Source organism: Gavia stellata, chromosome 6, assembly GCF_030936135.1.
Source record: "Gavia stellata isolate bGavSte3 chromosome 6, bGavSte3.hap2, whole genome shotgun sequence".
Lineage (NCBI taxonomy): Eukaryota > Metazoa > Chordata > Aves > Gaviiformes > Gaviidae > Gavia > Gavia stellata.
The window spans coordinates 1,287,882-1,304,669 of NC_082599.1; the positions used below are offsets into that span (position 1 = coordinate 1,287,882).

The 16,788-nt window shown below is 65.0% G+C and overlaps 1 protein-coding gene across 1 annotated transcript; it reads right to left on the minus strand.

Moving 5' to 3' along the window:
- Nucleotides 1-3,271: 3,271 nt before the first annotated feature.
- MYO1G (myosin IG) lies at nucleotides 3,272-16,566 on the minus strand. The gene is made up of 22 exons (XM_059818569.1): nucleotides 16,472-16,566; nucleotides 15,088-15,296; nucleotides 14,906-14,999; nucleotides 14,105-14,270; nucleotides 13,961-14,014; nucleotides 12,475-12,570; nucleotides 12,274-12,390; nucleotides 10,605-10,811; nucleotides 10,385-10,530; nucleotides 9,768-9,882; nucleotides 8,877-9,047; nucleotides 8,736-8,806; nucleotides 7,731-7,805; nucleotides 7,498-7,630; nucleotides 6,884-7,050; nucleotides 6,611-6,818; nucleotides 5,593-5,816; nucleotides 4,634-4,795; nucleotides 4,440-4,539; nucleotides 4,245-4,358; nucleotides 3,507-3,661; nucleotides 3,272-3,428 (listed from the first exon to the last, which is right to left on the minus strand). The coding sequence occupies exons 1-22, from the start codon at nucleotides 16,564-16,566 to the stop codon at nucleotides 3,272-3,274; spliced, it is 3,036 nt and encodes a 1,011-aa protein (XP_059674552.1).
- Nucleotides 16,567-16,788: the final 222 nt, after the last annotated feature.

Sequence of the window (16,788 nt, forward strand, 5' to 3'; positions counted from 1 at the left end):
CAGTCAGGCCTAGCCCGGTGCAGGCCCGAGAGGGCCGGACCCGGCCCGGGGCGCTGCTGGGCCCACCGCCCCCCGGCTTCGGGCTCCCGGTCCCCCTCGCCCGGTAGCCCCGCTGGGCCCTGTCCCCGCAGGCCTCGGGGTAGCCCCGCAGCTGGGGGCAGGCCAAGCCCGGGCCTGGCCGGGCCCGGACCGGAGCCTGGGGCTCCCCTGGGGCTAGGCCCCGGGGGGCAGAGGGCCCCTGGGAGCCATTTGGGAGCCCCACTCGGGGCCAGCGGACTCCACTGATGCCCGACCGGACCCCCTCACCCTCCTCCCGGTCCTCCCCGCGCCCAGACACGGCCCCTGACTAACGGCCTCTGATATTAAATGGCGCAAAATCAAAGCGAGCGCGGCCGGTCGGCGCGCTGGGCAAAGAAACGCCTGCCGTGATAACGGCAAAGGCTGCAGGTCCTGACAGGAACTGGCCAAATATTTGCTTATTGGGAGATTAATTCAATAATCGAAACGTGAATTCTTTCAGAGCTGTGTCGTAGTGAGGGCTTGGATACTTTTAAGGCATCCCCCTTTGAACTGGCAGTTAATTAGCCCTGTTCATTAGCCCTTTTCCCTTGATCTCCGCCGATTTTCCCCCGATAGCATATTTAAGGTTCCAGGCCCATACCCCATCGGTGGTCCCGGCAATGCCCCGTTCTCCCGAACGAGAACACCACCAGGTCTCTTCTAGTAACACGCTTATTACCAGAATAATAATGTGGGGTCTTTTTTTTCCAACACCCCATTAATTTAATTGTTTGACGAGTTCTGGCACAGGACGAGCTCTTCGGCTCGTTAGCAGCTTCCCACGTGCCAAACGCTTCCCAAATACCAGTGGGACGGGAGCCACATTCTGCCACCCGTGAAAAATCCTCCCATTTTCCCATCCCTCCTTTTCCAATTCATTGCTCTCCAAGGCATGGGGACACCGGCTGTCGGGGACATTGGGACACAGGACATCAGAACCCAGGACATGGAGATATCAGGATCCAGGGACCGTGGGACACGGTGACTTTGGGACACTGGGAGTCAGGGACACGGGGATGGTGGGACACTGGGTGTCAGGACATCAGGAACCGGGACACAGGGACACGAGGACATTGGGATCTGGGACACAGGGATGTTGGGACACGGGGTGTCAGGGCTATCGGGACACAGGACAACCAGGACATGGGGACATCAGGACACTGCATGTCAGGGACATCGGGGCCAAAGGACATCGGGGTCATTGGGACATTGGGTGTCAGGGACATCAGGACCCAGGACCCAGGGACCTTGGGACATGGTGACACTGGGTGTCAGGGACACAAGGATCTGGGACACAGGGACATTGGGACACAGGTTATCAGGGATATCGGGACCCAGGACATGGCAGCACCAGCACATGGGGACATTGGGTGTCAGGGACATTGGGTGTCAGGGACATCAGGACATCAGGACATCAGGACCTGGGACACAGTGACATTGGGACAATGCGTGTCAGGGACACAGAGTGTCTGTCAGGGATACCAGGACCCAGGACATGGGGGCACAGGGACACAGGGACACCAGGACACCAGGTGTCAGGGACATTGGGACCTGGGACACGGGGACATTGGGGCCATAGGGACATTGGGTACCAGGGACATCAGGACCCAGGACCCAGGACACAGAGACCTTGGGACATGGTGACATTGGGACACCAGGTGTCTGGGACATCAGGACCCAGGGATGTCAGGACACAGAGTGTCAGGGATAACCAGAACCTGGGATTTGGGGACACCAGGACATGGGGACATTGGGATATCAGGTGCCAGGGGCATCAGGATCTGGGGCACAGGGACAGTGGGACACCAGGTATTGGGGACGTCAGGAGCCAGGACATGGGGACATTGCAACCCAGAGCACGGGGACCTTGGGACACAGGGATGTCAGGACACTGGATGTCAGGGACATCAGGGCCTGGAGCACAGGGACCCCGGGAATCGGAGACATTGGGACCTGGGGACATAGGGATACAGGGACACAGGGACTTGGGACACTGGGACCCAGGACATGGGGACTCGGGACGAAACGACACCGGGGCATGGGAACACCGGGTGTCAGGGACATCGGGAGCTGGGACACAAGAACCCTGGGAGCCAGGGGCCAACACACGGGTCCCCACGGGCCCCAGGCTGTGGGGCAGCACTGGGGGGATGGTGTGGCAGGGGGTGTCTGGCATAGGGGACATGTGGGGGTCCCCAAGAGGGGGAGGTGGGGGTGCGGGGGGCACCAGCCCCTGGGCAGAGGGCTGGGGTTCGGGTGAGCCCCTCGCCCCGGGGCCTCAGTGCCCTGAGCTCTGGGGGTGCTGAAAGGTCCCAGCTTCCCCCCGGTGCTGTGGGGGACGGCCCGGCCCTGCCCTGGCTTTCCCATCCCATCCCATCCCACCCCATCCCATAGATCCCAGCCCACCCTATTCCATAGACTCCATCCCATCTATCCATCTCACCACATGCCACCCCATCCCACAGATTCCAGCCCATACATTAATCCCATCCCAACTGATCCCATCCCACCCTATCCATCCATTTCACTCCATCCCACCCCATGGATACCACCCCAGCCCAGCCCAGCAATCCCATCCCACCCCCCTCACTTCACTCCATCCAATAGATCCTGGTCCACCCCACCCCAGACATTCCATCCCATCCATTCGTCCCACCCCATCTGCCCACCCCATCCCATAGATCCCATCCCATCTCACCAATCCGATCCATCCCATCCCATCCCATCCTATCATGTCCATCTCACTCCATCCCACCCCACAGATCCCACCCCATCGATCCCATCCCACCTCCATCCATCCCATCCTCCACCACCCCATTCCCCCACCTCCATCCACGCCCCCATCCTATCCCTGCCCCACTGCAGCCGACCTGGGGGCACCCCCCATCCACCCCACGCCCTGGGCTAGCAGGGTCCCAAGCTGTGGGGCAGAGTTTCTGGGGGGCCCCAGCCCTGTGCTGGGGCTGCTGGGGGCCCCGAGGGTCCCGGCCGTGCTTGGAGGGGGCTGCAGGGGTCCCATCCAGCTCTTTATTCCCAGCACACACAGAGGCTTTGGCATCGTCCCGAGGCGGGGCTATGGGGTGGGGGGCTGCGTGGTTGGGGGTCACGGGGCTGCAGTGGGGCGGAGGGGTCCTGAGCAGAGGCCGGCGGGGCAGGATGCGGGCAGGCAGGCAGGATGCGGCCGGGGGGGCGGTGGAGCAGCTGCCCCCCCTCATCTCCCGGGCCAGTAAAGCACGAAGCCATCGCGGCTCTTCCCAAAATCGGGGGTGGCCGCGTCCGGCCGCGTCTCCACCGTCAGCAGCCGCCGGCGCCCGCGTAGGCTCAGCTGGATGCAGTCGGAGACCCGGACCTGAAGCTCCCGCTTGGTCCTACAACATCCTGGCATCAATGGGGGGCTCGTGGGGTGCCACGACCCGCCCCCCCCAACCCCGAGACCCCCAACTCACGCTCGGCAGTGCTCCAGGAGGACGCCCACCAGCTCGCCCACCCGGTTATCCCCCACCGGCTGCGTCTTGTGCAGGCACACGGCCAGGTCCTCCTGGCTCTGGGTGTGGAAGACCACCAGCTGCGCCCGGCAGCTCGTCACGCTCAGCCCCGTCACCTGCGGGGACATCTGGGTGTCACCGCCGCAGCCGTGGCCAACTCCACTACCTGCAGAGCCGCATCCCCATGGGGACACGGCATGGCCAGCGTGGTGTGGCCAAGGTACCATGGCCAAGGAATCATGACCAGCGTGGTGGGGACAGCGTGATGGGGACAGCACAGCATGGCCAGCGTGGTGGGGACAAAGTGATGGGGACAGCATGGTGGGGACAGCACAGTGGGGACAGCACAGTGGGGACAGCGTGGTGGGGACAAAACAGCACGGCAAGCGTGGTGGGGACAGTGTGGTGGGGTCAAAACGGCATGGCAAGCATGGTGGAGACAGCGTGGCAGGGACAGCATGGCATGGCCAGCGTGGCGGGGACAGCATCACACCTCTGTCCCAGGGGACTTCACCGTGTCAATGTGGACGGCCCCAGTGTGTGGTCATGGGGACCACAAAGGGGTCTCCAACCTCCAGGTGGGAGTGGGACAGCCAGGACACCTGGGTACCCCCCAACCCCCGCTCGCCAGGACAGGGTGTAGGGGGTGGCCTTGCCCCCCCATAGCCTGGGGACACTGGTGGGGCTGGGGACACTCACGGTGCTGAGGGGCAGCGCCCGCATCACCCGGTACTGCTGCCGGGGGTCCAGCTTGTAGACGTGCTGGTCCGTCACGAGGATGGCCCGGTCCCGGCTCTTACCGAAGCGGTTGATCTGCGGGGACAGGGACAGGTGAGGGGACAAGCCTGGGGGGGTGACGCTGACACGGTGGCCGGGCAGGATCCCTCTCCTCACCTTGCGGACGTGGCAGGAGAAGAGGACGGAGCCAAAATGCACCTTGTCCTTGAGGGTCTGGAGGCGGCGGGCGAAGGGCAGCGCCAGCCCCGGGTTCTCGCTGGGCTGTGGGGAGCCGTGGTGTGGGGCGGGGGCGGCACCCCGGGGTGGGGCGGGGGTGGCACCCTGGGGTGCGCCATGGGGCACCCCCAAACCCACCGTCAGCCCTTACCGAGGAGAGGTAATCCCGCGCCCAGCTGCGCTGGCAGCCCCAGTCCTTCCGCAGCCCCTCCAGCGCCTCCATGGCGGCCACCTTGGCCCGGATCTGCCCCATCTCCGAGGGGGGGATGTTCTTGACGATCTGCCGCGCTCGCCACCTGCGGCAGGGAGGACACGGTGCCGTCACGTCACCGTCCCACATCCCATGCCCCCATCCCATGCCTCCCTGTCCCACATCCCCATCCCACATTCGAGTCCCGTGTCCCCATCCCGCATCCCTGTCCCCATCCCGCATCCCCATCCCATGTTCCCAACCCATGTCCCCATCCCACCCATGTTCCCAATTCCACGTCCCCATCCCACGTCCGCGTCCCCATCCCACCTCCATGTTCCCATCCCACGTCCCCATCCGCATCCCACACCCACATCCCCATCCCACGTCCCCATCCCATGTCCCTCTCCCACATCCCCATTCCCAGCCCACGTCCCCATCCCCATCCCGTGTCCCTGTCCCCATCCTACATCCCTGTCCCACATTCCCAGCCCACGTCCCTGTCCCACCCATGTTCCCATTCCACACCCCCGTCCCACATTCGCGTCCCCATCCCACCTCCATGTTCCCATCCCACGTCCCCATCCGCATCCCACACCCATATCCCCATCCCACGTCCCCATCCCATGTCCCTCTCCCACATCCCCATTCCCAGCCCACGTCCCCATCCCACATCCTTGTCCCACATTCCCATTCCACATCCGCGTCCCACATTCCCAGCCCATGTCCCCGTCCCACATCCGCATCCCCATCCCACGTCCATGTTCCCATCCCACGTCCCCATCTGCATCCCACACCCACATCCCCATCCCACGTCCCCATCCCATGTCCCTCTCCCATGTCCCCGTTCCCACCCCACGTCCACATCCCAACGCGGGAATGGAGCGGGATCCGGGACGGTACCTGCGGAAGAGGCGCTGGCTGGCATCCTGGAAGCGTGCCAGCACTGCCGGCGGCTCCGGCCAAACCACGCTCTTGCCGAAATCGGGGAGGGTGCGGACGGCCTGGAAGCGGTGCAGCAGCTCCCACAGGTACGCCTTCACCTTGTGCCGTTTGTAGTAAGCCATGATGGTGTAGGCGGCGCGTAGGTAACGGCAGCGCCGGCGTGCCAGGGCGCCGCGCCAGGCCTGCCGAACGCCAGCGGTCAGGGCGGGCGCTGCCCCATGGATCCCCACCACCGGCAGCGCGGCCGTGGCACCAATGTGGGCACCCGGCACCGCACCCCGGCACCGCAGCTCCGGGAGGCCCCCAAAATGCTGCTCCCCCCCTCCAACCCTCCCCGGTGCAGCCCATGCTCTGCTCCAAAGAAACGCCCCGTGTTGTGCCCTGCACCAGCCCTCCATCCTGCCCCATGGCTTGCCCCATAGCCTGCCCCACAGCCTTTCCCATAGACTACGTCGTGCCATGCTGAGCCCTACACAGTGCCCTATTCTCTGCCCCATGCCATACCCCATGCCCAGCCCCACAGCACGCCCTATACCATGCCCCATACCGTGCTCCATACTGTGCCCTATACTATATCCCACAGCGTGCTCCATGCCCTGCCTGATGCCCTGCCCCACAGCACGCCCCACACTATGCCCCATGTCACACCCCATGCCCTGCCCCACAGCACGCTCTACACCATGCCCCATGCCGTGCCTTGCCCATGCCAAGCCCATGCTCTGCACCGTCCTGTGCCCCATCCTGTGCCCCACACCCTGCCCCACACCGTGCCCAGCCCCAGGCACAAAGCAGCCTGCTGCGCCCCTCCGAGCCCACCAGTGCCGGCAGCTCCCCGTGCAGGCAGAGCCCTGGCTGCCCGCTCGCCCTGCCAGCACCGCGATTACCCATCCGGCACCCCGGGCACCAGGGTGTCCCACCAAACCCGTGTCACCCTGGCGGAGCTGAGACCGAGCCAGCTCGTGCCACGCGTGCCCACCTTCTGCAGCAGCAGGACGATGATGGGGATGAGCTGCGCCCGCTCCTGCTCGAGGCAGAAGAGGGTGCGGGGTGTGCGGATGAAGACCTTGGTGTGGCCGTAAGCCACGTCATCCTGGAAGCCGTGCTGCTCCAGGAGGGCTTGCGTGGCCTCCCGGTCACTGGCCATCAGGTGGTTGGGCCATGTGTACTCGCAGGTCATCTTGTACCTGGGGACAAAGTGGGGTGAGGGGGTGCAGGGGGGGCTGGGGGTCCTGGGGGGTGCGGGCCGTACCGCAGGAGGAAGCGGTGGTAGGGCTGGCGGTAGGCGAAGCCGGCGCGGCGCACCCGGACGTTCTCCAGCAGCCCCAAGTAGGAGACCTGGTGCCGACAGCGCTCCTCGTCGAAGAGCGTCGGTGACTTCTGGTCGTTGGGTTTGATGCAGCGCACGTAGTAGGGCTCCTGGGGGGACACGGAGGGGATGGCACCGTGGTGGCACCCGCGAGTGGCACCGAACCCACGGGTGTCCTGGGATGGGGGACTCTGGGGGGCTCTGGGCATGCAGGGTGGGATTGCACCGGGCATGGGTGGGCACGGGGACAGGAGGCCTCAGTGGCTTGGGGACATGCTTGGCTAGCACTGGGACATCTTGGCTGGCTTGGGGACAGACCTGGCTGGCTTGGGGACATGCCCAGCTAGCACTGGGACATCTTGGCTGGCTTGGGGACAGACCTGGCTGGCTCGGGGACATGCCTGGCTGGCTCAGGAGCATACCCATGTGTCTTGGGGCCATGCCCAGCAGCCAAGATGGGCTGGGGACACGCCCAGCTGGCATGGGGACATGTCAAGTTGGCAAAGGGACATGCCAAGCTGGCACAGGGACGTGCCTGGCTGTCCCCAGTCCCCTACCTTGGAGGCGAGGTTCTCCACCAGGGCCACGATGGAATTCTTGAAGAGCGTGCCAGTGGTCAGCGGGCGCTTGGTGACCTCGGTGATGCTCTGCTCGCCGTCGGGCCACATGGCACGCAGCACAGGGTCCGTGCTGGGGACAGTGTTGGCATGAGGCTGGCAGCACTGGGAACCCCCCTCCCGCCCCATGGTTGTGCCACCAGCCCCCCAGCTGTGTCCCCTGTGTCACCAACCTGTTGTAGAGGAGCCGTTTGAAGTCCTGGAAGAGCGTGTCCTTGTTTTTGTCCAGGAAACCCTCCACCGAGTACCTGAGGGAAGGGGACACCACGTTGGGGGGCTCCTCCAGCCACCCTGGGGTGTTGGGGGTGTGTGTGGGAGAGCTGCACCCTCTGGGACCCAGGCATCCGGGCAGCCCTTCCTCCCCGTGGTGGGGCAGAGGCTGCCAGGGGCACCCGGCCCCATGCAGAGGTCACATGTGTCCCTGGGGGTGTCCCTGGGGGCACCCTTGGAGGCCAGAGGACTGTGGAGTTCAGCGCTCATGGACACAGAGTCCCAGGACCCTGTCCCCACTGTCCCCAGGGTATGACATGGCATGTCCTACACAGCCTGTCCTGCTGCACGTGGCCTCTGGGGACCTCCCAGACCCCATGGACCCCAATGGTCCCCCAAATGGCCTCCCATGGTCCTAAATGTCCCCACGCAATCCCCCATGGGTCCTCAAAGCCCCACGGTCAACCAAGGCCACCCATAGTCCCCCAAGGGCCCCTATGGCCCTCCATGGTCCCAAGTGGCCCCCTACGGTCCCCCACACCCTCCCAAAGTCCCCCATGGCCCCAAGGGCCATCATGGTCCCCCATGGCTTTTCATGGCCACCCATGACCCCACGGCCACTCATGATGTCCATAGTCCCCAATGGCCACCCACACTCCCATGGGCCCCACTGACACCCCCCCAGTCCCCTATGGTTCTCCATGACCCCGCAGCCCAATGGTCCCTCATCACCCCAAACCACCTCCCGTAGTCCCTCAAGACCCCCCTCCATGCTCCCAAATGGTGCCCCATGTTTCTCCAAGACCCCATGGTCAACCATAGACCCCCAAGAGCCCCTATAGCCCCATGGCCCCAAGCAGTCCCCCACAGTCCTCCATGCCTTCCCAAGGTCCCTCATGGTGTCCCACAGCCCCACGGCCACCCGATGACACCCAGAGCCCACCGTGGCCCCCCCACATCCTCCTCACGTGACATCTCCAGCATAATGCTTGATGCGGAAGTCACGGTCGAACTCCATGGTCTTGTCTGTGGGGCAGAGCTGGGGAGCAGGGGGGTGTCAGCCCCCTGCCCATGGAACCCCCCGTTCCCCCCCGACCCCCCAGAAGCACCTTGCGGCTGGTGTAGTGGGGGTGGCGGCCGAGGCGGGCGTCCATGGAGGCGAGGAAGAGGGGGTCGGTGACGGTCCCCGCGGCCAGGCAGGCCTCGTCCAGCAGCGCCAGGATGCCGCGGTGCGGCTGCTCCACCAGCTCCACGATGGGCTCGTTGCTGAAGTACTCGATCTGGGGAGGGTGGGGGGGTGAGCACCCTGAATTTCCCCCCCGGGCACCCTGATTTGCCCCTCTGCACCCCAGATCTGGCCCTGCCAGGCAATGCCCCCCCATGTCCCCCCAGTCTGCTCACCCTCTGTCAGGCGATGCCCTGCCCCCATATCTCCCCCAAGCTCTGCCAGGCAATGTCCCCCATGTCCCCTCCATGTTCCCTGGTCCCACTGTCCCCCCAAGCTCTGCCAGATGATGCCCCTGTGCCTCCCCATGTCCCCCCCAAGCCCCTCATGCTCTGCCAAGCGATGACCCCATGTCCTCCCCATGTCTCCCCATGACACCCATGTATCATCACGTCTCCCCTGTCCCCCTCCATCCTCTCAATGTCCCCCCTGTCCCCTGCCATGTCCCCATGCCCCTCAGCTCTGCCAGGCGATGTCCCCCCCTGTCCCCTGCCATGCCCCCATGCCCCTCACGCTCTGCCAGGCGATGTCCCCCCTGTCCCCTGCCATGTCCCCAAGCCCCTCATGCTCTGCCAGGCGATGTCCCCCCTGTCCCCTGCCATGTCCCCAAGCCCCTCATGCTCTGCCAGGCGATGTCCCCCCTGTCCCCTGCCATGTCCCCATGCCCCTCACGCTCTGCCAGGCGATGTCCCCCCTGTCCCCTGCCATGCCCCCGTGCCCCTCACGCTCTGCCAGGCGATGTCCCCCCTCTCCCCGCCATGTCCCGTCCCCTCACGCTCTGCCAGGTGATGCCCTCCCGCTGGTACTCGGCCTGCTCCTGTCGCAGGATCAGCTCGATGAAGAGCTGCTGCAGCTTCTCGTTGCAGTAGTTGATGCAGAACTGCTCGAAGCTGCGGGCAGAGGGTCAGGACGGCCACCGCCACCCAGCCCCCCGCCACGTCCCCTGTGCACCCCCCGAGCTGCACAGCCCTGCTGCTGTCCCTCCTGGTCCTGTCACCTCCATGTGTCCCTTGTGGTCCTGTCCCCTTTCACATGTCCCTTGGGTGTCCTCCCCCTTCACGTGTCCCTCCCAAGCCCTGTCCCCTCCCTGAGTCCCCCCTGGGTCCTGCCACCTCCATGTCACTCCCAAGCCTTGTCCCCTCCATGGGTCCCTCCTGGGTCCTGTCACCTCTCTGTTGTCCCTCCCAGGTCCTGTCCCCTCCACGTGTCCCTCCTGGGTCCCCGTTCCCCCACGCATCCCCCCAACCCCTGTACCCTCCAGGTGTACCTCCCAGGTGTCCCCCCATCCCCTCCACACATCCTTCCCATCCCAAATCCCTCCCACCATGTCCCTCCCAGGTCCTGTCCCTCCATGTGTCCCTGTGTCCCTCCCACCCACCCGGACCAGGTCACCTGTTGGTGTCGAAGATCTCGAAGCCGTAGATGTCGAGGACGCCGATGACAGTGCTCTTGCCATGCAGGCGGGCGTCGTAGTCATGGGCGGCGATGCTGGCATTGATGCGCCCCACGATCCAGCAGAAGAGCCGCTCGTAGATGGCCTGGGGACAGGGACAGGGTGGTAGGCACCCAAGGGTGCTGGGCAGGGACCTGTCACCCCATGTCCCCTCCCTACCTTGGCGCAGGCGTCCCGGGCGTAGGCGGCCTCCTTGGGGCTGTGGCCCTTCTCAATCACCTCCCCGCCGCCCGCCGCCACGGTGCGGGTCAGGAGCGCCTGGCGCAGGCTGCCGGGTGCTGTGGCCGTCAGCTCGGCCAGTGCCGAGAGCTGCGCCGCATCCTCCACCGCCGCCGTCTCGCCCTCCGCCACGAACCCGACGTTGCCCTGGGGCAGCCCCACCGTGCCACGTTGGTGGGTGAATGTGAGGGGACACCCAGGAGCCGCTGGAAAGGGGCCGGGGTGTCCCAGCACCGGTCCCTCCCACACCACGGGCTGGGCTGGGCCCTACAGGGCTATACTGGTTTGTATTGGGTTGCACTGGGTTGCACTGGTTTGTATTGGGCTGTGCTGCTTTGCATTGGGCTATAATGGTTTGCATTGGGCTGTCCTGGGCCATGCTGGTTTGCATCAGGCTATGCTGGGACATACTGGTTTCTATTGGGTTGTCCTGGGCCACACTGGTTTCCATCGGGCTGTCCTGGGCCATGCTGGTTTGTATTGGGTTGTCCTGGGCCATACTGGGCCACGCTGGTTTGTATCGGGCTGTGCTGGGCCATACTGGTTTGCATTGGGCTGTCCTGGGCCATATTGGGCCACGTTGGTTTGCATCGGGCTGTGCTGAGCCATACTGGTTTGTATTGGGTTGTCCCGGGCCATACTGGGCCATGCTGGTTTGCATTGGGCTATACTGGTTTGCATCAGGCTGTGCTGGTATATGCTGGTTTGCACTGGGCTATACTGCACTGCATAGGGCTGCACTGGTTTCTGTGGTGCTGTGCTGGTTTGCACTGGTCTGTACTGGGTATCGTGGGGCCATGCTTATTTGCATGGGCATGTACTGGTTTGCCCATGGCCATACTGGTCTGCCTGGGGCTGTACTGGTGCACAGCAGCCCTACTGGTGTGGGTGCACTGGTCTGCCTGGGGCTGTACTGGTGGCATGGAGGTCATACTGGGGGGAGCATACTGGTGCGCAGGGGCCATGTACTGGTCTGCCGGGGGTCATACTGGGGTGTGTGGGCTGTACTGGTTGAGGGGGCCATACAGGTCTGCCTGGGGCTGTACTGATGCACGGGGGCCATAGTGACGTGGAGAGGGGGAACGTACTGGTGTTAGGGCTGTACTGGTCGGGGGAGGCCATACTGGTTTGTCCAGAACGATGCTGGTGCGGGGGTGGGGGGGGCATACTGGTCTGCCTGGGGCCATACTGGTGCGTGGGGGCTGTACTGGTGCACAGGGGCCTGTACTGGTGTGTGTGGGCCATACTGGTGTGTGGGGGCTGTACTGGTGCACAGGGGCCCGTACTGGTGCACAGGGGCCCGTACTGGTGTGTGGGGGCCATACTGGTGCGTGGGGGCTGTACTGATGCACAGGGACCTGTACTGGTGTGTGGGGGCCATACTGGTGCGTGGGGGCCATACTGGTGCACAGGGACCTGTACTGGTGCACAGGGACCTGTACTGGTGTGTGGGGGCCGTACTGGTGCGTGGGGGCCGTACTGGTGCGTGGGGGCCGTACTGGTGCGTGGGGGCCGTACTGGTGCACAGGGACCTGTACTGGTGTGTGGGGGCCGTACTGGTGCGTGGGGGCCGTACTGGTGCGTGGGGGCCGTACGGTGGGGGTCTCACCAGGTGCAGGATGGCGGCCAGGATCCGGCGCACGGAGCCCATCTCCTCCGGGGAGAAGCCGATCACGGCCATCGCCTCCTCCACCGCCCGGTAGCCGGCCGCGTCGTCCCCGCAGGCCTGGGGCCGAGGGGGGTGGCGTGAGGGGCCGGGACCCCCCTGCCTGCCCCCTGCCCACCCCCTGCCCGCCCCAGCCCCACTCACGCTGCCCTGGGTGCCCTCCTGGGTGTAGCGGTAGGTGCCGGGGTCGCGGCAGAGGTGCAGCGAGGCCAGCAGCGCCGCCGGGGCTCCCAGCAGCAGCTACGGGGCAGGGGGGGGGTGTCAGCACCGCGGGGGGGTTGGCACCCCTGGACCGGCGTCCCCCCGGCCTGGCCTGGCCGGTGCCATTCGGTGTCCCCTACCCTGTCACATCCTGTGCTGGCCGTCCCCATCCCATCGCATCCTGCCTGACCCGTCCTATCTCACCCTGTCCCATCCATTGCCATCCCATTTATCCCACCTGTCCCATCCGCCCCATCCCATCAATCCCATCTGTCCCATCCCCATCCCCACCCCATCCTTCCTGTCCTTCTCATCCCATCCTTCTCAGCCCATCCATACCATCCCCATCCCATCCCACAGAACCCATCCCATCCAGCCCAACTTTGTCATCCCATCCATCCCATCCCTATCCCATCTCTCAGATCCCATCCCATAGATCTATCCATCTCATCCAACCTTCTCAGCCCATCCATCCCCATCTCATCCCATAGATCTCATCCACCCCATCTGTCCCATCCATCCCAACCTTTTCATCCCATCCTGTTCCCCATCCTATCCCATCAAACCCGCCCATCCCACCCCATCCCATCCATCCCACCTCATCTATCCCATCCCAACCTTCTCATCCCATCCATCCTGTCCCCATTCCATCTCATAGATCCCATTCCATCTCACAGATCGTATCCATCCCATCTCATCCCATAGATCCCATCCATCCCATCCCCGTCTCATCCTGTAGATCCCAACCATCCCATCCCATGTCATCCATCCCATCTCATCCCCATCTCATCCCATAGATCCCATCCATCCCATCCCCGTCTCATCCTGTAGATCCCAACCATCCCATCCCATGTCATCCATCCCATCTCATCCCCATCTCATCCCATAGATCCCATCCATCCCATCCCCATCTCATTCCGTAGATCCCAACCATCCCTCCCGTGTCATCCATCACATCTCATCCCCATCTCATCCCATAGATCCCATCCATCCCATCCCCATCTCATCCCGTAGATCCCAACCATCCCTCCCATGTCATCCATCCCATAGATCCCATCCATCCCGTCCCCATCTCATCCCGTAGATCCCAAACATCTCTCCCATGTCATCCCTCCCATGTCATCCATCCCACCTCATCCCATCCCCATCTCATCCCATAGATCCCATCCATCCCATCTCATCCATCCCATCCCCATTTCATCCCATAGATCCCATCCATGCCATCCCATCCATCCCATCCCCATCTCATCCCATAGATCCCATCCATCCCATCTCATCCATCCCGTCCCCATTTCATCCCATCCATGCCATCCCATCCCCATCTCATCCCATAGATCCCATCCATCCCATCCCATCCCATCCCATCCCATCCCATCCCATCCCATCCCATCCCATCCCATCCCATCCCCTCCCCTCGCTCCCGGCTCACCTGGTAGAAGGCGTGGAAGTTCCTCTCTCCCGGCTGCTGCTGGAGGACTCGGGACTGGAAGAGGGAGCAGGGGGTGGGTGCCACAGGGTGCCCACGTGGGACCAGCACCCACCCGGCCGTGCCCACCCGCCGCACCACCCGCACCTTCTCCAGGAGGTAGTTGTGGATGTGGCCACCGGTGGGGTCACCCTTGAAGTCGAAGTTGATGTCCATGTACTTGCCGAAGCGGCTGGAGTTGTCGTTGCGGTTGGTCTTGGCGTTGCCGAAGGCCTCCAGGACGCAGTTGGACTTCAGCAGCACGTTCTTCACCCTGGGTGGTGCGGCACGGCGTGGCACGGCACCGCATGGCACGGCACCGCAGGGCTGCAGCCTCACTGATGGATGCAGGACACAGCACCCCTGGGCCCCCCACACCACCTGTACGGCCATGGGGGTCCCGCAGTCCCCCCACACTATCCCTGTGGCCATGGGGTACCCCTGGTCACCCCACACCACCCCAACAGGCCCATGGGGCACCCCTGGTCACCCCACACCATCCCTCTGACCATGGGGCACCCCAGGGCCACCCAGAACCACCCCACAGGCATGGGGCACCCCTGGTCACCCCACACCATCCCTCTGACCATGGGGCACCCCAGGGCCACCCAGAACCACTCGGGGCACCCCTGGTTGCACCACACCAGCACTATGGGCATGGGGCACCCCTGTCACCCCACACCATTCCTATGGGCGCAGAGCACCCCAAGGCCCTCCAGGACCCCACAGGCATAGGGCACCCCTGGTCCCCCCACACCATCCCTAGAGACATGGGGCACCCCTGGTCACCCCACAAGCATTGGGGCACCCTGGTCCCCCCCACCCTCCCTACAATTCAGGGCTGGCAGGTCCATGGGGTCCATGCCCCAGCACCCATCCCTCCCGCCGGCGCCGTGGGGCCGGACCCACCTCTCCACCTCGGCGCGCTGGGTGGGGTTGGTGATGGCGGCGATGTACTGCATGATGTACTTGCTGGCCTCCGTCTTGCCCGCCCCGCTCTCGCCTGGCAGGGAGGGCAAGGGGCTGGGCCAGGGTGCCCACCCAAGGGTGCCCCCCACCCACGTGCCCCCCCACCTGCCGCCAGCCCCTACCCGAAATGACGATGCAGGTGTCCTTGGCGCGGCGCTTCATGGCCTTGTAGGCGGCGTCGGCCAGGGCGAAGAGGTGGGGCGGGCGCTCGTAGAGCTCACGGCCGCGGTAGCGCTCCACCGCCGTGGGGCCGTACAGCGCCAGCGCCCGGTAGGGGTTCACCGCCACCACCACCTCCCCGATGTAGGTGTAGATGCAGCCCTGCGAGAACCTGCGCACAGGGGTGGCTGTGGGGCTGGGGTGGGGTGGCACCCTGGAGGGTGCAGTGCTGTGGGGCAGGATGGCACCCTGTGGGGTGCTGTGGGGTGGGATGCATACCCTGCAGGGTGCTGTGCCGTGGGGTGGGATGGCACCCTGAAAGGTGCAGTGCTGTGTGGCGGGGTAGCACCCTACGCCATGGGGCAGGATGGTGCTGTGGGGTGGCACCCTGCAGAGTGCTGTGCCATGGGGTAGGATGGCACCCTGCAGGGTGCTATGGGGCAGGATGCAGAGTCTGTGAGGTGCTGTGCCATGGGGTAGAGCGTCACCCGGCAGGGCGCTGAACTGATGGGATGGCACCCTGTGGGGTGCTGTGCCATAGGGCAGGATGCACACACTGCAGGGTGCTGTTCTGTAGGGTGCGATGGTGCTGTGCCATGGGGCGGAACCCTGTGGGATGTGGTGCCATGGGGTGGGATAGCATTCTGTGGGGTGCTGTGCCATGGGGCAGGAAGCACACCATGTGGGGTACTCTGCTGTGGGGCAGGGTGGCACCCTGCAGGGTGCTGTGCCGTGGGATGGGATGACATCCTGTGGGGCGGAGTAGGGCGGTACCCTGTGGGGTGCTGTGCCATGGGGCAGGGTGCCTCCCCATGGGGCCTGGGCAGTGTGCAAAGCACCACTCCACAGGGCTTAAGCGCCCCCCCAAGAACCACACTATGGGGCAGAGCCAGCCACCCCACCGGCACTGTGGGGCTGGGCGGCACCGTGGGGCAGCGGGAGAGCGGCTCTTCCTGTAGGCGCGGGAGCAGGCAGGAAACGTGGGGGCCCGTGGGTGGGACGGGGGGTGCACACACCCCCCCAACCACACTCCAGCCCCCCAACCAGCTCCGGGGTGGGGGGTGGACGTGCCTCAGTTTCCCCCCACCGGCAGCGCGGCACCGCCCTGACGCTTCCTGCGGAGCCGGGGTTTGGTCCCACAGCCCCTGCAGGACTCGGGGTCCCCAGCGCACACCAGCTGGGGGTGACCTCGTCCCGGCTGCCGTGCGGGCGATGCCGTGGGGTGTCGTGGCGCATCGCCCACACCAGCAACCGCCAGCACCCAGCTTAACGCCCGGGGGCGCCGGGGCGGCACCTTGGGGTGCCCCCCAGCCTCGCCCTCCTGCCCCCCCAGCATCTCCCCCATACCGCAGGCGCAGGTTCTCCAGGAACTGCTCCATGGTCACCTCATCCAGGAGGACGAAGTCGGCTTTGCCGAATTCGGGACCCTCCAGCTCCGCCATGCCGCGCCCGCTGCACCGCCGGGCACCCACTTCCCCCCTCAGCCGCGCCGGCTTCCTGCACCAACGACCGGTGAGGCTGCGGCGCAGGCGCGGGGAGGACCCGGTGTCATCACCACCTCCCACGGGTGACGGTGGGGTGGGGTGGCTGTGGGGCTGGGGACACCCAGATTTGTGGGGTGGGAACTTAGCCCCACACCCCCAAGGCTGACCTTGACCATCACC